The sequence below is a fragment of the Nematolebias whitei genome, chromosome 12, assembly GCF_014905685.2.
Source record: "Nematolebias whitei isolate Nwh7 chromosome 12, NemWhi1, whole genome shotgun sequence".
Lineage (NCBI taxonomy): Eukaryota > Metazoa > Chordata > Actinopteri > Cyprinodontiformes > Rivulidae > Nematolebias > Nematolebias whitei.
Window position 1 is genome coordinate 15,947,309 of NC_056509.1, and position 21,373 is coordinate 15,968,681.

The 21,373-nt window shown below is 42.4% G+C and overlaps 1 protein-coding gene across 1 annotated transcript in view; it reads left to right on the plus strand.

Moving 5' to 3' along the window:
- The window catches only part of ankrd6b (ankyrin repeat domain 6b), a gene marked incomplete in the record, with an annotated part of 167,747 nt that overhangs the window by 109,630 nt on the left and 36,744 nt on the right, over positions 1 to 21,373 (plus strand). The window contains 5 exon segments of the mRNA XM_037685720.1: positions 395 to 493; positions 3,355 to 3,432; positions 7,870 to 7,968; positions 17,518 to 17,607; positions 17,699 to 17,845. Of these exon segments, the coding sequence (XP_037541648.1) occupies positions 395 to 493; positions 3,355 to 3,432; positions 7,870 to 7,968; positions 17,518 to 17,607; positions 17,699 to 17,845 (513 nt within the window).

Below are 21,373 nucleotides of genomic sequence, written 5' to 3' on the forward strand. Positions count from 1 at the left end.
TATATATATATATATGTATGTATATATAGTTAGATTTCAGCTACAGAAGCAGATTCACTAATGATTTTTTGTTTCTTATTATTGTTCTATCTACCTCAGCTGTACACATCTATGTAGTATGTAGTAGTAATGTAGTAGTTGATTATTTGTGTTAATATTAAGTTAGTTTTGTAACTTTATTGACTCAGGTTTTTTCTTCTTCTTTTAATATCTGTTTCTTGTTGTTCCAACCTTGTTAAAATAGAAAATGTTATAAATGCTATAATTTTTGGCAATTCTAACATTCTGTATTTTAATTATGAAATGTACTGTTTAAAACCTATAATTAGTTTTTGATTCTCAAATGTTACCTAAATAAAGTTACTGTTGTCTTGTTGTGTGTCTGATCCTGCAGGCTGGGGACACTCCACTTCATGTGGCAGCCTCCCTGAATCATAAGAAGACGGTACGTCTGCTGCTGGAAGCTGGAGCAGACACTCTTATCTGCAACAATGTGAGTACCTGCATACTTGTTCTGCACTGTTACATTCTAAAACTTAAAGTTTTTAGCTACCAACGAGCTTTTACTTGCACAGGAATTTAACCATTGCGCTCAACACATGTGGAGTTGTCGAAATAGCTTCAAATACTGAGTAGGAAAATGAACACACCCAGAGCAGTGGGCATTAGGAAGGAGAGGTTTCATAAAAAATATGAATAATTGGATTCAGCTGTCATGGTTTAGAACATATTTACAGTTTGATGCGCCTTTTTTGGTTTGGAGTGTGTGCACCGTTGGGTTGACCTGTCTCATTGTGGGTGTTGGAGAAAGTCTCTCTCACTAACTTTGTTTACCCAAAAGAACCACATTCAATGGCAGGAGAAGATTTTTAACCTGTATTTATATAAGGTCAAATTTCAGGACAGGTTAAATACATAACATATACATGAACATGCATAGATGTATACGCATGAAAACCAGTCACAGAAAAAAGCCACAAGCCGCTTTATCTGTTATCAATGAATCAAATCAGCTACTTAGACTACAAGCATGTCTTGAAGACATAAAAACCTGGATGACCCTTAATTTTCTCCTATTAAACACAGACAAGACTGAGGTTTTGTTTTTTGGACCTGAGCACCTTAGGAATAAATTTTTCAGTCTTTCTCCCTCCTTAGATGGCCTTAATCTGTCCTCCAGCTCTAATGTTAAAAATCTTGGTGTTATTTTTGATCAGGACATGTTTTTTATCCCCCACATTAAAAACGTTACAAGAACTGCCTTCTTCCACCTGCGTAATATCACTAAAATTAGAAACATCTTATCTAAAAATGATGCAGAAAAACTGATTCATGCATTTGTCACATCTAGACTGGACTATTGCACTGGTTTATTATCTGGATGTCCAAATACGTCTTTAAAACGTCTTCAGTTGATCCAAAATGCTGCTGCCAGAGTCTTAACCGGAGTTTGTAGGAGTGATCATATCTCTCCAGTTTTTGTTTCTCTCCACTGGCTCCCTGTCAAATCCAGAATTGAATTCAAGATCTTACTTCTAACCTACAAAGCTCTCAACAACCTAGCTCCATCTTATATTACAGATCTTATTGTTCCATATTTTCCTAACAGAGTACTTCGCTCTCAGACTGCAGGTTTACTTGTGGTTTCTAGAGTTTCTAAAAGCAGAATGGGAGGAAGATCTTTCAGTTATCAGACTCCTCTCTTGTGGAACCAACTTCAAGTTTCTGTCCATGAGACTTGACACATTGTCCAGTTTTAAGACTTTCCTTTTTGATAAATCCTATAACTAGAGTTGGCTTGTCATGCTATCTTAGACTACTGGAGGACAAGTTGACCTCATTTCCTTAAATGAATTGTTAAAATTGAATAGTTTTCATTTGATACTATTTCTATCTTAACATGTGATTCTTGACCTGCCATTGTGTATCTGTTCCTACCAAACCCAGCCGGTCGAAGCAGATGACCACTTGTCCTGAGTCTGGTTCTGCTAAAGGTTTCTTCCTCATGAGGGAGTTTTTCCTTTCCACTGTCGCCTTCATGGTTGCTCAAGATGAGACTTCTGCAATGGCGTTAAACTCAAAGCAGTCTGCTCTTCAGATAAATAATGTTAAATTATTATTTTTATATATGAATGCTTCTGTTCAGTGCCCTGATACGACTTCTGTTGTGACGGTGCTATATAAATAAATTGAACTGAACTGAATTGAAATTATTTGCTTGCTTTTATACTCCTCTCAGCTCAGCTGAGTTCTGAGTTCAGGAGGTGTCCTTGAAGCCAGCTGAAGTCTCCTTACCCAATGCTCTCCGTTTACACTAACATATGGTTCATGGGCAGAGATAAGATAGTGTCTGGGGAGATGGTTTCGACTTGGTTTCGACTTCTTGTTCTCAGGACAGAGGGGAGGAATGTTCTCAGCCGTAATAAAAACATTCATAATTTTTAACTAAAATTCCCTGACTGCGGGATGGATGGATGGATGGATGGATGGATGGATGGATGGATGGATGGATGGATGGATGGATGGATGGATGGATGGATGGATGGATGGATGGATGGATGGATGGATGGATAATGGAAGTATAATGCATGGCTGGATGAATGGATGTGTAATAGATGGATGGATGGATGGATGGATGGATGGATGGATGGATGGATGGATGAATGGATGTGTAATAGATGGATGGATGGATGGATGGATAATGGATGGATGGATGGATGGATAATGGAAGTATAATGGATGGCTGGATGAATGGATGTGTAATGATGGATGGATGGATAATGGATGGATGGATGGATGGATGGATGGATGGATGGATGGATGGATGGATGGATGGATGGATGGATGGATAATGGAAGTATAATGGATGGCTGGATGGATGGATATGTAATGGACGGATGGATGGATTGATAATGGAAGGATGGATGGCTGACCACAGTCATTTCAGTCTATTTTCATTACACAACTGTTGAGTGATGTGTTCAAAGGCTGTTGTCTTTGTTAGTTTTCCCATCTTCAGTAAAGTTTCTTTCCAGTTGCACTCTCCTGCTGCTATTGCTTTTCTATAAATGTCCATCTTCAGATGGAAATAAATACATTTTTATCTTTACTACATGCAGTTTTCTTTTCAGATAACCTCAGTCCAGTTAATCCAGACTAGTAGAGGTGTTTTGGATTTAATCTGATTTCGTTTGCAACTCCGTAATCCAGGAGATAGAAATGTGAAATGATTTTGTTTTTTGAAAAGCCATTTTCATGGCCAGGAATAAGTACTCTAGATGAAATGCTGCTTCAAACCCTGTTTAGAACCCCATGTGTTGGAGTGTTGCCTTTAACGCGTTTGTGTTTCTTCAGGCAGGTCAGACGGCTTTGGACCAGGCCAGAGATCACAACAATGCAGAGGTGGCTCTTCTTCTCACCAAAGCTCTCCAGGTACAAACAGTCACAGACATCATTTTATATCTACAGAGAAACACTGGTTTTCATTTACTGAAGTAAAATTACAACAATTATGGGTGGTTTACATTTTTGATTTAAGACCATGAATCAACATTTTGCCCTTCACACTCACAGATTTGATCTTCCTCCATTCAAACTATGTTTCTAGATAGGATTCATCTTTATTATCCCCCGTCACGGAGCCAAGAGGAGGACTTGGAAATACCCTCCGTTCATTCAGCAGTTTGTCTGTCTGTCAGTCCGTGCATGTTGTGAGCATAACCTGATAACACAATATATACCGTAAGTGTAAAGAGTACATCACATAAGGAGATGTGTTGCGTTGAGCAGATGGTGGTCACACCAGATACTGACTGGTTTTCTGACTCACACAGACCTCACCCCAATACAGTAAAACTGAACATTTCAGGGTGGCCTTGTATTGTGGTCAGCCTAAGGAACATCTGTGCAATAATCATATTGTCTAATCAGCATGTTGACATACCATACCTGTGATGTGGATGGATTATCTTGGCATAGGAGAAGTGCTCACTAACATAGATTTACACTAATCTGTGAACAATAGAGGGAAAAAGGCCATACAAAATGTACTGAAAAATGTGTAATGTAGGCCCTCGTTTATCACAGTGGTTACATTCCCCCCACATACACACACACACACACACACACATGCACACACACACAATAAGTGAAAGACCGCAAAATAGAATTGCTATATTTATTTTGTTTTTTATTTTTTATTTAACACTTAAGTTAAATTGACATAGATTTCTGAGTTGAAACAACAAACCTAAACAGTTCGTTCAACTATTAAATTTAAATTAACTAAACTAAAGCCAAACATTATTTAACAAGAGTTTATTAATCAAGATATCTTGATAATGCTTATGTAGTGAGTCACGTGAGGTACGTGTCACTTGTTGTATGACAAATATATGAATTATATATGCATACAATATTCACGAGTTCTTCATTTTTCTGACTGTGTAATGTCGTGCATTGAATTTAAAGGAATGCGAACGAGAGACGTTATTACCTTTGACCCATCAAATGAATGGAATCATTTATTTTCAAAATCAAAGTTTAACATCAAACATTTACATTAATTTGGCAAAATATGAAAATAATAACAGACAGTTTCACAGAAAATGAACTTCAAATCACTCGGCGGTGATTTGAGGACTTTGCTTCAGACATTTCTAAAAAATATCTGTACTGATTTATGAGAGAGAAGAGTTTAAGATTAAATTGAGATTTATCTTACAGAGGAAATATGTGAGGGAATTTAATCTGTTTGACCAGAAGTTGCACGCTCCGTCCGATCTCAGCTTCTCACGGTACACTTGGTCAAAATAGAACCATCTACCTGTTGATGATGAATCAGCCTTGGAGTAGTTCCTTTCTGACTCGTTTCAGCGTCTCCGTCGAGAGCTACCAAACCTTCAGAGAGTCGTGCGTGGTTAGCTCAAAACAGAATTATAATCCCCAAAAAACCTCTGGATTCTTCATTGCTCTGAAGCCTTCAGAACCGACTGCACTCTCAATCTTGGAACTCTCACGTTCTCCAGAACTCTCAATCTAACATGAACTGGGGAGTTGCCACATTTTATTTGGGTCGACTTCCTGTTCAATTTAGAGCTTTCTGATTCGTGGAAGGACCAGAAAGAGGAGTGGTTTTGACGTAAGGTGTTTATCAACAGTCGAGGTCAGAGAATGAAACTTGTTTAACATACAGAAAAGATTATTGCAGAAGCAGCAGACTTTTTGGAGTCTACTCTTGGTAATCTTCTGAAAAAGTTTAAACATGACATTTCTTCTTCAGTAAACATTTAGCTGACCGAAGCCTCAACTTTCACACACTTACGACTTGCTCATTTCAGACAGAAAATCAAGAAAGGCATATTCAGGTGATTTCTTCTCTGAATGAGGAACAAAAATCATTACTTACTGTTTATGTAAAATAAAAATGAGTAGTTCTTTTCAACCTGTAAAGCATTGAGTGAACTAACACAATTTGATTATCAAAACATTTGTAAGACAGTAATGATTATAAAGAATTGTCTTTTCTGCTTGATTAATTCAAGAAAGAAAGTCATCAGATGGTTCAGACTTATTCAGATCAGTGAAAATAACAGTCTCTGTCCATCTGGTAGATTTGAGGTCATCTGGTTCACTACACTTATTCACTCAACTGAATTTTTTAAGTTTAAAAAATACATTTAATATAGTATATAAACGTTTTAAAAATATTAGTTTGGACCCCCCAACATTTACCATGAGATATTAGTTCATCCGGCGCTGTTTCTATTTCTTGGTGAACAAATCCATTCTACTTGATTAACAGAATACTTACACCACTAAAAATCAACTCCGGGTTTTCCTAGTTACTTACATCAACTCACCACACCTCATGCAGTGTTTCCCTGAGGTAGAGCTGTCATTTCTAACCCGGGCCCGAATCTCGACCCGAATTCGGGGTGGGCTGGGCCTTGATAATGTGCAGGATGGATGGGCTGGGTCGGTATTGGGCTTTTGACTGCATCAGTGGATCAGCCGAGATCCAATTACTGTATATGGCGACATGGCTTACCATAAAATCGAATTACATGACAACATAGCTTGCCAAACCATCACCAGCCGTACGCGGCCATTGCACTGTGAACTGACCGGCCTTGAAAGAGGTAAAAGTTCAGTTAAGCTTCAGATGGGACTATACTGTCAGGCAGCAATCCCTCGCCCAAATGGACGTTCACTCAGCCGCTGCACTCAGCGGACGTGCGCGGATGACGACTTAAACAGGTGAGATTCCAAAGCAGACATGTCAGAGCAGGGTCTGTGTCTGAATAAATCAGAATGTTGGCAGAAACAGGGTTTTAATGATCTTTGATGTCCATGAAAGGACAAACACCCCCTCAGCTCCGATCTTCTGCCCCTTTTGTTCAGCCACATGTCACCGCGGTAAAGTTAGTTTTACATTGGACGTTGGACCTTCGAGCTCCGTGGCTTCAGCGGTGCGTTCCTCTCGATCCAATGCAGGAAGTCTGATTTCGGTCAGCCGAACTCGAACGAGTGGAACACACCACTGAAGCCACAAAGCTCGAATGTCTAATGTCCAATGTAAAACTAACTTTACTGTGGTCTGCATGCCCAACGATCGTTAATAACTATAAGCAGTCAAAGCTCAACTAAAAATGTTGGGGTTTTTTCTGGATTCGGATCTGTAATTACTGTTAATTCATCAGGTCAGGTTTGGAAATGATGGCTATGGGCTGGGGCTGGGTCGGATCAGATTTTTTGGGCCCGAATGCAACTCTACCCTTAGTAGCTTAGCGCCACGTTAGTGTGGGCAGTTGTTGACTGGGGTGGGGGGTTAAGATGTGTGAGAGAAGCAGAGTGCTACATCTGTAGCATCTTGGCTAGTGTTTCTGTGTAGTGTGCCACTAGCTTAGCGCTACATTAGTGCCGGTAGTTGTCCTCCGTTGGGGTGGGGGACATTGTGTTCTGCTGTCTAAAATAGTTATTGAATCAAGTGTTTACTTATGTAGGTAAATGTAGATATTTAACAACCCATTATAATATACCAGAATGCAGGAAATGGCATCTACTTTATTCAAAATTTTTGAGGGAGGGCCCCCAGACCCCCCTGCCAGTCTGTCCCCCAACATTACAAATGCTTCCGATGCCAATTGTCATTGCTGATGCCATTCCATCTTTGTGTTGTGTGCCCACACACCTGTATGCTCCAGAGCAAAAAAAAAATCTGTATGCCTTTTTATAATTGTCTATTGTTGTTGCTGTTGTCCATTGTTGTCGTCATTCTTTGTTGAAATCAGGTCTCTCTTGTAAATGAGTCCTCAAGGCTCAATGGGATTTACCTGTCTAAATAAAGGTTGAATGACTGAAAAGAGCAGCAAACTGATCAAACTCCTGTTTTTCTAGAGGTGGTCCTGATGATGATCAGTCGATCAGTACGTTTGATCAGCAGCTCCTGAATGACTCTGAACCTCTGACGTCCTGCAGAGGCAGACTTTCACACACAGCTTGAACACTTGGTTTTGTTTAGTTAAATATATCATGACGTGCTGGAATCTGTTGTGTTTTGTTCACCTAAAGTTAGATTTGAATCATTTTACAACCTGGTAATGTTCAGATAAGTTTATTATGTCTTGACTCGTAAACCTGACTTTGGACAGATGTTTTTTTTCTTGTGTGCAATAATGTCAGCACAGTGAGTCTAAATGAGCACAATTAGTGTAAAATACATGAAGCTGGCTGTTCATACGCAGATGGGATGAGCGGTGTGTAAATAAAACAACCTGTGTATCAATAAACTGGCTCATTGTTTTAAACTTGTGCTATCCGATGGTTGGAAGTTGTTTTTAAACCTTATTGTCTCGTGTTCATTTGCAGACATTTGTTCGTGGCAGGAATATGAGGAAGAGGAGAGAGAAGCTGAAAGCAGAGGGCAGAGCTCAGTCAGTGCCAAGAGAAGACGTCCTACTCTGTAAGGTAAGTTAATCTTCCAACAGAATTCGGTGTTCAGTGACTCAGAGAGCCGGACGGGACCATCCAAAAAATTATTTTGGTCCAGGACCGGCCGCTCCCATCACACCGGTCACTCTGAGCACACCCTGCCGACCAAGTGACCCCTCGAGCTGGGGAATCGTCGCACGAAGGTCCGGTGTTTTTTTTCTTTCTGGACCCCAACAAACTTCTCATGTGGACCTTGGTTCTGACAAGAATCGCTGGGTGGTATATTGCTGGCTTTCTGCTGGACTGGCCCCTCGTGGTGTTTCATTCGGTATGGGGGAAGTGTACCTGTGTCCCTGATTAGGACCAGAACCGGACCAAGTTGGCTGTGGGGGACTTCGTCTTCAATAGAGCTGGTTTCAGCCTCAGTGAGCAGCCCTTTACCTTTAAACGAAGGACTGTCCACCTCCATGGGAATCGCTGTGTTTTGCCTGGAGGAGATGCTCTAATGCTTTGAAGCGCCGCCGGAACCGGACCGGAGCAGAACCAGGCCAGGAACGACTTCAGCCACTTCAGCCTCTTCGGTCAGTCTCATCGTTCACTGGAGGTAGCCTCTCATGCTGTGGAGCTCCGGAGCCGGACTGGAGCAGAACCTGACCAGTGACAACTTCAGCCTCTCCGGTCAGTCTCGTCGTTTTTCGCTGGGGGTGGCCTCTCGTGCTGTGGGGTGCGGATGTGACGTGCAGAGAAGCGGAGTGAAGCGCAGAGGAGCAGCGCCATGTGGTGCTCGAGAGGAGTTCGGAGTTTACATCGGAGTTGCTGCAGGCTTCCATCCAAACTCACCTGGATAATAAATAATTTTTATTCCGGATCACGCTGTTGTCCCCTGTTGACCTGAAACGACCTAGGACCATGCCTTTCATTTCAGGAGGATTTTCTGACCGCTTGCTTTCTGGCAGCTCGCTCTGCTATGTGCTGCAAATTATCTGTTTCTGCCTGTTGATTCTGGACCCTGCTTCTGTTTCTCATGGGAGCATCCATCCATCTTGGCACGGGAGCTGGAGCCCCCCTCAGCCTAACTCAAACTGCAGTTTGACCACCTCGTGAGATTTGTTTGCCCATTTGATTTGTGACGCTTTATGGTCTGAGACTTTTCTGTACCATTCATATTGTCATTATTTTCAGATCTCAGACTATCTGGAGTCACTGAATCTTGGAACTGCCCATCACTGCAACTTTCACTGTTTTTGGGTTCTGAATGATCGCATCTTCATTATTGTTTCTCATGGTTCAATTACGGGGGCTAATTATCACACTATTAACTCCTGTAATTACACATCAGTCACAAAAAACCCAAGAAAATGTCTAATAATAATGTTGTTATTGCTCTCAGGGATTCAGCCTAACCCTGGAACCCACCCCCCCCACCCCACCCCACGCGCACACACACACACACACACACACACACTAATTACATCACACCAAAGGACTATAAAAACATGTCAGGACTTCATTTTCTGCATGTAAATGCACGTAGCCTTCTGAGAAAGCTTGATGCCTTGAAAAGTCTGGTCATTTCTTCTGGGGCAGATGTAATCTTCATCTCTGAAACCTGGCTCAACAAATCTGTAGTGAATAACGACTTGGTAATCAATGGATTTAACATCTATCGCTGTGCTCGTCAAAAAAAAAAGGGGGGGGGGGTAGTCGCTATTTACATCAGAGATTCTTTGGCTTCTAGTCTTGCGTCTGCTAAAACAATCCCAAACCAGTTTGAGGCCTTAGCTGTAAACATCACTTTGAATGGAGGTCAAATCTTATCTGTAGTGGGTTGTTATCGTCCCCCCCTCAGCAACATCTGAGGCTCTGTCCTCCCTGATAGAATTCCTTGGAAATTTAAAATTCATAGAGATTTTTTTGGCAGGAGATTTCAACATTGACTAGGAAAAGTCGACCCCCCTCTGTGATAAATTCAAGGAATGTTGCCTGTCACTTAAGCCCCCAGTATACTGCCGCATACATCCATACGCAGAGGTACGCACGTACGTACGCAGAGGTACGTGCGTACCCCCCAGGGCATGTCCGTGCAAAGCTCAAGTTTTTACGACCGCATACGCGTACGCGGTGTTGCACAATAAACTGCCCAGCGACAGACTGTTTTGTATGTGACACCAATGTATTAAATTCCCCTTCTTCATCTCTGATCTGGCCTTTTCTTTTTTTTTTTTTTTTGCCAAGAGGTAAGTGATCTATTCCTCTTCCGTTGATGCCATGACTGAAATGGTGAGAAATGAAAGAATTTGTCACGAGCGAATTAAACTCAGGTCCAGCATGGCTGTGGGAGGGTCTGGAGATTTCCTGGTGGGCTGGTCTGATGTGTGGGTTGTAGAGCCAGTGCTCTCTGTTTTTTTTTATTTTTTAGATCTTTTTATTAACAACATATAAACACAGAACACCGCTGCGGTGGAGGCTGCCAGCACTCGCTTTCTTTTCTTTTTTCCGACCTGTCAATCAATCCAGTAGGCATGTCAGCAAATGACCAATCGACGACCTCAATTTGTCCCGAAGGTAAACGCCCCTTGTCTGTGAAGCTGCTCTGCAGCTGCTCGGGGTGTACGCTGGAGTATCATGTCTGAACCCTCTGCGTACAGTGCACACGTACGTACGCGTGAACGGACGTACGCGGCAGTATACTGGATCCTTTAATTTAACCCAACTCATTGACTCTCCCACTAGACCAAACAAAACTGTCCTGAAAAAATCTTCCATCTTAGATCTGTTTCTAACAAATATGCCTCACAAATTCCCTGGTACAGGTGTATTCACTGACATTTTGAGTGATCATTGTGTAATAGCGGCTCTCAGAGATATTAAACTTCCACTTTCTAAGCCTATATTATTTCAAAAAAAGGATTTGAAACGTTTTTGTGAACAGTCATTCCTCTGGGATCTATCTCACTTTGACTGGCGTAGTATTCTATTAACTGACAATGTGAACACTGCTTGGAACTATTTTCATAATAGTTTCATTTATTTTGTGAACAAACATGCTCCTTTTCGTCAGTTCAGAAGGCGCGACAGTCTCTGGTTTACTCCTGAGCTAACTGACCTCCTACATAGGAGAGATCATCTTTGGGCCGCAGCGAGAAAATCTGGCTCAGACACAGATTGGTTGAGTTTTTGGCAGATGAGGAATAAATGCACAACTGACATCAAAGCATTAAAACGTAACTATTTCTTATCTCAGACCTCCAAAAATCTAAATCACCCTAACAGATTCTGGAAAACCATCAAATCTCTTTCAGGAAGCTCTCAATCATCTGACCTCCCATCACAACTTCTCGTTAACTCTGTTCCTGTGTCAAATAAGCACGAGATCCTGAACTGTTTCAACAAACATTTTGTCGCTTCTAGTTCATTATTTGACACCGTTACTAATGGAAAATCAGCCACTTCACTTAATAACCAAACATCTACAAATCCCTCCTACAAGTCAATCCTCAGTTAATCACACCTTCTCTGTTTCTCCATTCTCAGTCAGTGAGGTTAATAAACTGTTAAAAGGTCTTGATCCTAAAAAATCTGCAGGACCAGATGAACTTCCACCTTATTTCTTAAGGCTGGCCGCACATATCATTGCAGTCCCTGTGACCCACATCTTTATTCTTTCCATAAGCCAAAACTCCATTCCAGATGCTTGGAAAACAGCCTTTGTTCTTCATTGCTGAAGGGAGGTGACCCAACCTCACTGAACAACTATCAACCAATCTCTAAACTCTGCATTTTAGCCAAGGTTCTAGAAAAACTGATAAACTCTCAAATCAAAAATTACCTGGACTCATTTAACATCTTATCTCCCCATCAATCTGGTTTCAGGAAACAGCACAGCACATTGACTGCTTCACTGAAAGTTTTTAATGACGTTGTTGAAGCACTGGATGCTAAGGATTATTGTGCTGCACTTTTCTTAGACCTGTCTAAAGCTTTGGACACTGTGGATCATAACATCTTGTGTCATAAGCTCTCAGAAATTGGTTTCTCAGATCACACCATTGGTTGGTTCTCTAACTATTTCTCAAATAGGAGGCAATGCGATCAACATAATGGTGCTTCTTCCAGTTATTTAAGTGAACAATGGTGTACCACAAGGCTCAGTCTTAGGACCCACCCTCTTTACAATCTACATACGTAATGTAGGTCAGAGCATCCTTGACGCATCCTTACATTTATATGCTGATGACACAGTTGTTTATTGTCGAGCTAAAACAGTTGCTAATGTTTTCCAGCTTTTGCAATCCACATTTGGCATCATCCATTCAAATTTGTTTCACCTCAAACTTGTCTTAAATGCCGATAAAACCAAAGGGATGCTTTTTTCAAACAGGAAGTCGGTTCCAGCAGTTCTTCCTCCGATTTTATCCTCCTTTTATCCTGGTGTCCCGATTGAGTTTGTTGATTCCTATAAATATTTGGGTGTCTTGGTTGACTCGCATCTCTCTTATAATTTCCACGTGGAAAACCTAGTAAAGAAACTGAAAGTTAAACTGGGTTTCTTTTTCATAAACAGATCCTGTCTAACCCTGAATGCTAGAAAACGCCTTGTAACTGTGACTTTCCTTCCCTCCATTGATTATGGTGACATTATTTACATGAATGCTCCTACAAGCACCCTGTGACATTATTTACATGAATGCTCCTACAAGCACCCTGCAGATGTTGGATGCTGTCTGTCATGGTGCACTAAGATTCATAACTGGCTGTGATTATCGTACCCACCACTGCACCCTGTATTCACTGGTTAACTGGACATCATTAACTTCACACAGACTTTCCCACTGGTATATTTTCATCTTTAAATCACTTCTTGGTCTGTTTCCTTCATACATCTCCTCCTACATGTCTCTGCGTGAGTGCAGCTACAGCGTGCGCTTTCAGGACATTATTACCTGCATTGTGTCCCCTCAGTGCGGACTGAACTTGGCAAAAGGGTCTTCTCCTACTCCGCTCCTGTTTCCTGGAATATCTTGCAAAAAGATCTGAAGCTCTCGACCTTGACCTTTCTTAAGTGGCTTTAAGAATCTGTTGGACTCCTGGCAAGGACTAATGCAGACATGTTCCTGTTTTTAGTTTTCTACATTCACCTTATAAGCTAGCTGTTTCTGCTACTTTTTTGCCATCATTTTAATTTGTAAAAAAAAAATAATCATAAATGCCTTTTTATAATTGTCTGTTGTTGTCGCTGTTGTCCATTGTTGTCGTCATTCTTTGTTGAAATCAGGTCTCGCTTGTAAATGAGTCCTCAAGGCTCAATGGGATTAACCTGTCTAAATAAAAGTTGAATTGAAATGAATCTGTGCCATGTGCAGTAAAGCTACCTCGAAACCTATCAACAACAAGTGAGAATGCACAAAACGATCAGTGAGTGGAAAACACGTAGCTCCAGATGTTTTCCCTTCTGATCCCACCCCCAGCTGAACTGTCTTTGGTTATTGAGGCTCCCAACTTGGGTTGTAACCAGATCTGTGTGATGGTCTCAGATTTGTGCGAGCAGTTTTTCTACGATGAAAAAAAACAGACAAAGGAGTTTCACTCTAATTTCCTTGTCAGGCCTGAGAGTTCCCATGACTTCGACTCTCCTGGAGTTGAACAGAGAATGCAAGTAAACCTTAATGTTTTACAGTAAAGTTTACTTGATGTAAAGCGTGTCAGAGCATCACAGCTGCAGAGTGTCTGAATTTATTTAATTCATAATAACTTCTGTGTTTTTTTAATTCAAACGTTTTGAAGTCTTGTTTTAAAAAAGCTCAGTATCAAATTTGTTCAAGGCCAGAAGATTTTATTTCATATTATTTTATACATGGCAGGAGTGGTGTCGCAGAGGTTAGAGAAGGTGGGCATGTGATTGGAAGATCACCGGTTCAACTCCCCAAACCAACAACATCAAGATGTGAATGGGATTGGTGAAACACCCTCATCTGCCCCACTCTGGGCCCTTGAGCAAGGCCCTAACCCCCACCATCTGCTCCCCTGGGCTCCATAGATAACAGCTCTCTGCTCCACACAGAGGACTGTGGTAACTCAGTGGCCTGTGGTTGTGTCAGGAAGGACATCCGGCGTAAAAATAATCAAGTCTTTGTGTGAGTTAATTCACTGTAGAGACCCCTGAAGAAGAGATCAACCGAAAGAAGAAAAACAAATAAATAAATAAAAAAACTCTATAAATGTTTTGAAATAAGAAATCTGCAAATTTGTGCATGTTGGGGTGGGGGAGAGTGTTGTGTGCATGTGCCTGTGTAACTGTTACTTTGTAAGGCTCATTTCTTTCAACAATTGTGAGGACCAACTTCTTCTAGAATTGAGCTGCTTGAGGTGGGTGCATGTTGGAGTAGCTCTGTTACTTTCATTCTGAGATTTTGCTTTTGTAAACTTCAATTCTTCTTTTTCTGGACATAACATTTTTTGGATAATTGTTGCCTCTGGTATCAGATGCTATGCAGCTGGAAGGATTTTTACTGAAACTTTTTTTTACTTTTAGATATTTGTTGTGAAGCGTAACCATGACAACAAGCTGTTTTTTTTTACAACTGGGAACAGCTGATTAACATCTCAAAAGTTTAAAAAATATCTCAGCTACAGCCCCAAATGTCAAATGAGTTGAAAAAGGAGGTGCCATAGACTCATTCCCGTCTCCCTGCCAGCTGTGCACGAGTGCCTGACCAATGAGATCCTGCAACTGGCAGGAAACACGGCTCATGACAGCAGAAGGACCGGCATCATCCCATGACACCTGCAGCTGGCTGTACACAGCAACTAGGAGTTTGGCAGGCTGCTGGGAGGAGTGACCATCGTTCTGGTAGGAGTTCTTCCTGGGATTAAGGTGGTCCTGCAGCCCGGGTGAACCAAGAGGCCAGCCGAGTCTGGGTGGACATATCGGATGGCATCTGCAGCAATTTTTTTCGGATCCACTGTGGGGCGGACCTGTACAAGAGATCCTTCCTGCCTACAGCCATCAGTATCTAACATCTCTTAATGAAGCAAAGATAAAAAGCTACAACAACATTTAATTTCCCTTTGGGATTAATAAAGTATTTTTGAACTGAATTGAAGTTTCTTGAAAGTTTCTTGTTACTTGAAAATTATTATGATTGAAATAATTGTTTGAAAAAGGGGCAGATATAATAAGATTTTTTCTTCTTTCTGCTGCCTTTCATTTTAAATCTTTTGTATCTTTTTTTTATATTGTTATGGAATTGTTTTGTACTTTTTTAAAATGAATAAACTTTATACCATACCATACCATACCAAGTTTCTCTATTCTCCATTTCTTCCGCACGGCTTCGAGGCGATTCTGGTCTACCATCCGGCATCTCGGTGGGGGGGGGGGGGGGTTGGGGGAGCGGTACGCCACCAACACTGTTTATAGTGGGAGTGGTGTGCTGCTGACCTCAACTCGGGATGTTGTGGGTCGGTGGGCGGAATACTTTGAAGACCTCCTCAATCCCACGGCACGTCTTTCACTGAGGAGGCGGAGCCTGGGGACTCTGGGTCGGGCCCTCCAATCTCTGGTGCTGAGGTCACCGAGGTGGTTAAAAAGCTCCTCGGTGGCAGGGCCCCAGGGGTGGATGAGATTCGCCCGGAGTTCGTTAAGGCTCTGGATGTTGTAGGGTTGTGTTGGCTTATGGGACTCTGCAATATTGCGTGGACATCGGGGGAAGTTCCCCTGGATTGGCAGACCGGGGTGGTGGTCCCCCTATTCAAAAAGGGGGACCGTAGAGTGTGTTCCAACTACAGGGGAATCACGCTCTTAAGCCTCCCTGGTAAGGTCTATTCGGGGGTTCTGGAGAGGAGGGTTCGTCGGATAGTCGAACCTCGGATTCAGGAGGAGCAGTGCGGTTTTTGTCCTGGCCGTGGAACACTGGACCAGCTCTACACTCTCAGCAGGGTCCTGGAGGGTGCGTGGGAGTTTGCCCAACCGGTCTACATGTGCTTTGTGGACTTGGAGAAGGCATTCGACCACGTCCCTCGGGGAACCCTGTGGGGGGTACTCTGGGAGTATGGGGTACCGGGCCCTTTGATACGGGCTGTTAGGTCCCTGTATGACCGGTGTCAGAGCTTGGTCCGCATCGCCGGCAGTAAGTCGGGCTTGTTCCTGGTGAGAGTTGGACTCCGCCAAGGTTGCCCTTTGTTTCTGTTCATAACTTTTATGGACAGAATTTCTAGGCGCAGCCAAGGTGTTGAGGGGATCCGTTTTGGTGGCCTTAGGATTGCGTCTCTGCTTTTTGCAGATGATGTGGTCTTATTGGCTTCATCAGATCATGATCTACAGCTTTCGCTGGAGCGGTTCGCAGCCAAATGCAACGCGGCCGGGATGAAGATCAGTTCCTCCAAATCCGAGGCCATGGTCTTGAGCCAGAAAAGGGTAGAGTGCCCTCTCCGGGTCAGGGAGGAGGTCCTACCCCAAGTGGAGGAGTTCAAGTATCTTGGGGTCTTGCTCACGAATGAGGGAAAAATGGAGCGTGAGATCGATAGGCGGATAGGTGCAGCGTCTGCAGTGAAGCGGGCGCTGTACAGGTCTGTCGTGGTGAAGAGAGAGCTGAGTCAAAAGGCGAAGCTCTCAATTTACCGATCGATCTACGTTCCTACTCTCATCTATGGTCACGAGCTTTGGGTTGTGACCAAAAGAATGAGATCTCGGATACAAGCGGCCAAAATGAGTTTTCTCCGCAGGCTGTCTGGGCTCTCCCTTAGAGAGAGGGTGAGAAGCTCGGTCATCCGGGAGGGACTCCGAGTAGAGCCGCTGCTTCTCCACGTCGAGAGGAGCCAGTTGAGGTGGCTTGGGCATCTGTTTAGGATGCCTTCTCGACGCCTCCCTGGTGAGGTGTTCTGGACACGTCCCACCGGAAGGAGGCCCAGAGGAAGACCCAGGACACGCTGGAGGGACTATATTTCTCGGCTGGCCTGGGAATGCCTCGGGATTCCCCCGGAAGAGCTGGCCCAAGTGGCTGGGGAGAGGGAAGTCTGGGCCTCCCTACTTAGGCTGCTACCCCCGCGACCCGACCCCGGATAAGCGGAAGAAAATGGATGGATGGATGGATGGATGGATGGATGGATGGATGGATGGATGTAAGTAAGTAAGTAAGTAAGTAAGTAAGTAAGTAAGTAAGTAAGTTAAGTAAGTTAAGTTAAAGTAAGTTAAAGTAAGTTAAGTTAAAGTAAGTAAAGTAAAGTAAGTAAGTTAAAGTAAAGTAAGTAAAGTAAAGTAAGTTTTATGGGGCCCAAAGCCCGGGCCTCATAAGAAGAAGTGCCATTGGTGGGTTACGGGTTAGGTTTAGGACTAAGGTGTGAATTGAGGATGGGTTAGGGCAAGGGTCAGGTTTGACTATAAAAATGAATGAATAACGATTGGAAGTCAATGCAAAGTCCCTTTTAAAGATTGAAAGATGTGTGTGTGTGTGTGTGGGGGGGGGGGGGGGGGGCAGCTCATGGTTGGTCGGCACCAAAACTGCCTCCTGTATAATCCTGCAGTAGGTTTTGTTTGTTTGTTTGTTCTGAAACCTCACTAATTTACGTTTTCCTGTGGTTTTGCAGGACAGTGTGTCGGCTGCAGAGAACAGCCAAAGCAGCGACTCTGCTCAGTCTAACACCAGGAAGGTGAAGAACAGGCGGCAGAGAACAAAGGTAAACAGAAATCATTCAGTGTTTAGATCTCACCTCTTCATCTGAGAAACTCAGGAAGTGTAACTGAGTCCAGTTCATGTTGCTGTTGCAGCCCCCTTTGTCCAAACCTCGTCGTCGCAGGGAGACCAAGACAAGTAAAGTACGGGGGTCCTTCCCTTATTCAGCCATACCCCCTCACAACTATAAAGCTTATCAGCTCTACACGCTCTACAGAGGAGAAGACGGCAAGATCATGCAGGTAATTTCGCACAATGACCAGATGTCAGTCATGTTAACTCCTTGATCCAAAAAAGTTCAATCTGGTCCTCTGGACATTCAAAAAACAAGAAAAAAATAAAAAGTAAAAAAAATGTAGAAACGTTTCGTCTCTCATCTGAGAGACGTCTGAGGTGCTGTATTCAGCTCAGTCTCTTAAATAGCACCTTCTCAGAGTGGATCAACCAGTTTGCTGCTGACAACCAAAACCAGCTGCTCACATGGTCAAGAAGGACCATCAGCCTAACAATGGATCACTAGCACACTGATGGCTGTTTACTATTCGCAGGGGGTTGAGTGATACTAGCAATAACAGCATTGTAAGAGGGGGACAGTTGAACCCCTTGTCAACTCCTTGAGTTTTATAGTTTGTGCTCCACTCATGCTGTGTGTCAACAATTTGATCATTTTAGACCGGATTAATAAATATTCATTTCTTTCCATTTTATTGGTTACCACATGGACCAAGATGGGGACACACTGTTTTGGTGCCCTAATTTTATTTATTTACTTACTTGTGTGACTAACCTGTATAAATAAAGGTTGAATGAATATACAATCCCAATTCTGATGAAGTTGGGGCTTTGTGTAAAATTTAAATAAAAATAATGGAATGATTTGCAAACATCTTGTAAATAACAATAAGTATATTTAATTACAACAGATTTTAAAGTCTTTTATTTTGATCTTTCTGTAGCGATATTGTAGACTTCCGGTTTGACCTGCATGCTTTTATTTTGTATTTGCATTTCCTGTCTAGCGCAGTTGTGTAGCAAGTAGCTTGTTTTCCTCAAGTACGACAGTAAGTTTCACACTGAGTCACGGTAAACATTATTTTTGTACTAACAGGTAGGGGTTGAACGACTAGATAATTTTTAAACTCGACATTAACATAATAAAACTCGAGTAGAACTCGAGTACTTGATGACATCATAGGATCTAAAGATACAAAAATAAATAAATAAATAAAACTGCAAAAAAGGTCATTATTTACAAAAAAAGACCAAAAAACATTGGGAGCATATATTGTGCTCCTACCATTTATCATATTGCAAATAAGTCACAGGAAAAACTAAACTATTAGTTATTATTATTATTATCATTATTATTATTAAGCTGCAAACGTGAAGAAACGTGCAGCACGTCAAAAACGAAACTAAAACAGTGGGGGTCCCACCCCGCACCACCGCCAGCTGTGGTGCGCATTAAGTTTAGTTTTACAGGTTAATATGTTTATAGATTTTTTTTATAAGTTTAGAGATTAATATTTTTTGCTTTTTGTTTGTGAAACAAGGTCAGAAGGAAGCTGGTTCGGTAGATGGGACCCGGTGTTACACCATACTCTGTAACCTGCAACAGTGCAACACTGCCCCCTACTGTCACAAAATATGGTGTAACACCGGTTCGCAACGCGCTCCAGTCAAGAAGCTGTTTAATTTTCTGTTTCCTTACGGTAGTTGAACCAGAAGATTCATCTTTAGTGAAATATTTCCAGACTATTGATGCATTTCTACCTGTTTGTCAAGACTGGCCCTGCTCTGCTCCATCCGTCTGCTTGAAGGAATCCATTTTGTAACCCGCGCCGGTGCGGATCACGTGACACGTGACGCAATGACGTAACGGCAGCGTAATGACGTCACCACGAATACTCGACGTGAAATTAAAAACCTCGATAGGTGTCCTAGGAATCGATGTGTAGATTACTCGAGTAGTCTGTTAAAGCCCTACTAGCAGCTCCTCCGAAGACGCAAAAGTGTAATATTTATGAACATATGTCTGTTAATATGTTTATTTGGCATATTTTTAAGACGACATGTGAGGGAATAATATAAAATAATCAGTTGCATGTGACTTGTGTTCCAGCTTTTACACTGAGGTCAAGCCAGCCTTCACTTCGAAAATGACGGTTTTGTTATGCACGCAAACACTGTGAATGACGTAGTAACGTTGCAAGTTGCTTTCAAAATAAAAGCTGTGAATTAATGTGAATTAATTAATTTGTGCAGATATATGTAAAAAGTATATTTTTAATGTCCACCTGTGAGTATTGAGCCATAGCAATGTCACTTTTGTCACTGTTATGGGTTTTTACTTGTACTGTATGCTCACTCTAGTGAGAATGTCAGATTGTTTTCCCTGAAGCCTATATATATACTGTATATATATATATATATACAGGTCCTTCTCAAAAAATTAGCATATTGTGATAAAGGTCATTATTTTCCATAATGTAATGATAAAAATGAAACTTTCATATATTTCAGATTCATTGCACGCCAACTGAAATATTTCAGGTCTTTAATTGTTTTAATACTGATGATTATGGCATACAGCTCATTAAAACCCCAAATGCCTGTCCCAAAAAATTAGCATATAATGAAAAGGTTCTCTAAACAAGCTATTAACCTAACCATCTGAATCAACGACGTAACTCTAAACACCTGCAAAAGATTCCTGAGGCTTTTAAAAACTCCCAGCCTTGTTCATTACTCAAAACCGCAATCATGGGTAAGACTGCCGACCTGACTGCTGTCCAGAAGGCCATCATTGACACCCTCAAGCAAGAGGGTAAGACACAGAAAGAAATTGCTGAATGAATAGGCTGTTCCCAGAGTGCTGTATCAAGGCACCTCAGTGGGAAGTCTGTGGGAAGGGAAAAGTGTGGCAGAAAACGCTGCACAACGAGAAGAGGTGACCGGACCCTGAGGAGGATTGTGGAGAAGGGCTGATTCCAGACCTTGGGGGACCTGCGGAAGCAGTGGACCAAGTCTGGAGTAGAAACATCCAGAGCCACCGTGCACAGGCATGTGCAGGAAATGGGCTACAGGTGCCGCATTCCCCAGGTCAAGCCACTCTTGAACAAGAGACTGCGTCAGAAGCATCTCGCCTGGGACTGCTGCTGAGTGGTCCAAAGTTATGTTCTCTGATTACAGTAAATTTTGCATTTCCTTTGGAAATCAAGGTCCCAGAGTCTGGAGGAAGAGAGGAGACACAGAATTCACATTGCTTGAGGTCCAGTGTCAAGTTTCCACAGTCACTGGGGTGCCATGTCAGCTGCTGTTGTTGGTCCACTGTGTTATATCAAGCGCAGGGTCAATGCAGCTAGCTATCAGGAGATTTTGGAGCACTTCATGCTTCCATCTGCTGAAAAGCTTTATGGAGATGAAGATTTCATTTTTCAGCACGACCTGGCACCTGCTCACAGTGCCAAAACCACTGGTAAATGGTTTACTGACCATGGTATTACTGTGCTCAACTGGCCTGCCAACTCTCCTGACCTGAACCCCATAGAGAACCTGTGGGATATTGTGAAGAGAAAGTTGAGAGACGCAAGACCCAACACTCTGGATGAGCTTAAGGCCGCTATCGAAGCATCCTGGGCCTCCATAACACCTCAGCAGTGCCACAGGCTGATTGCCTCCATGCCACGCCGCATTGAAGCAGTCATTCATGCAAAAGGATTTCCGACCAAGTATTGAGTGCATAACTGAACATGATTATTTGAAGGTTG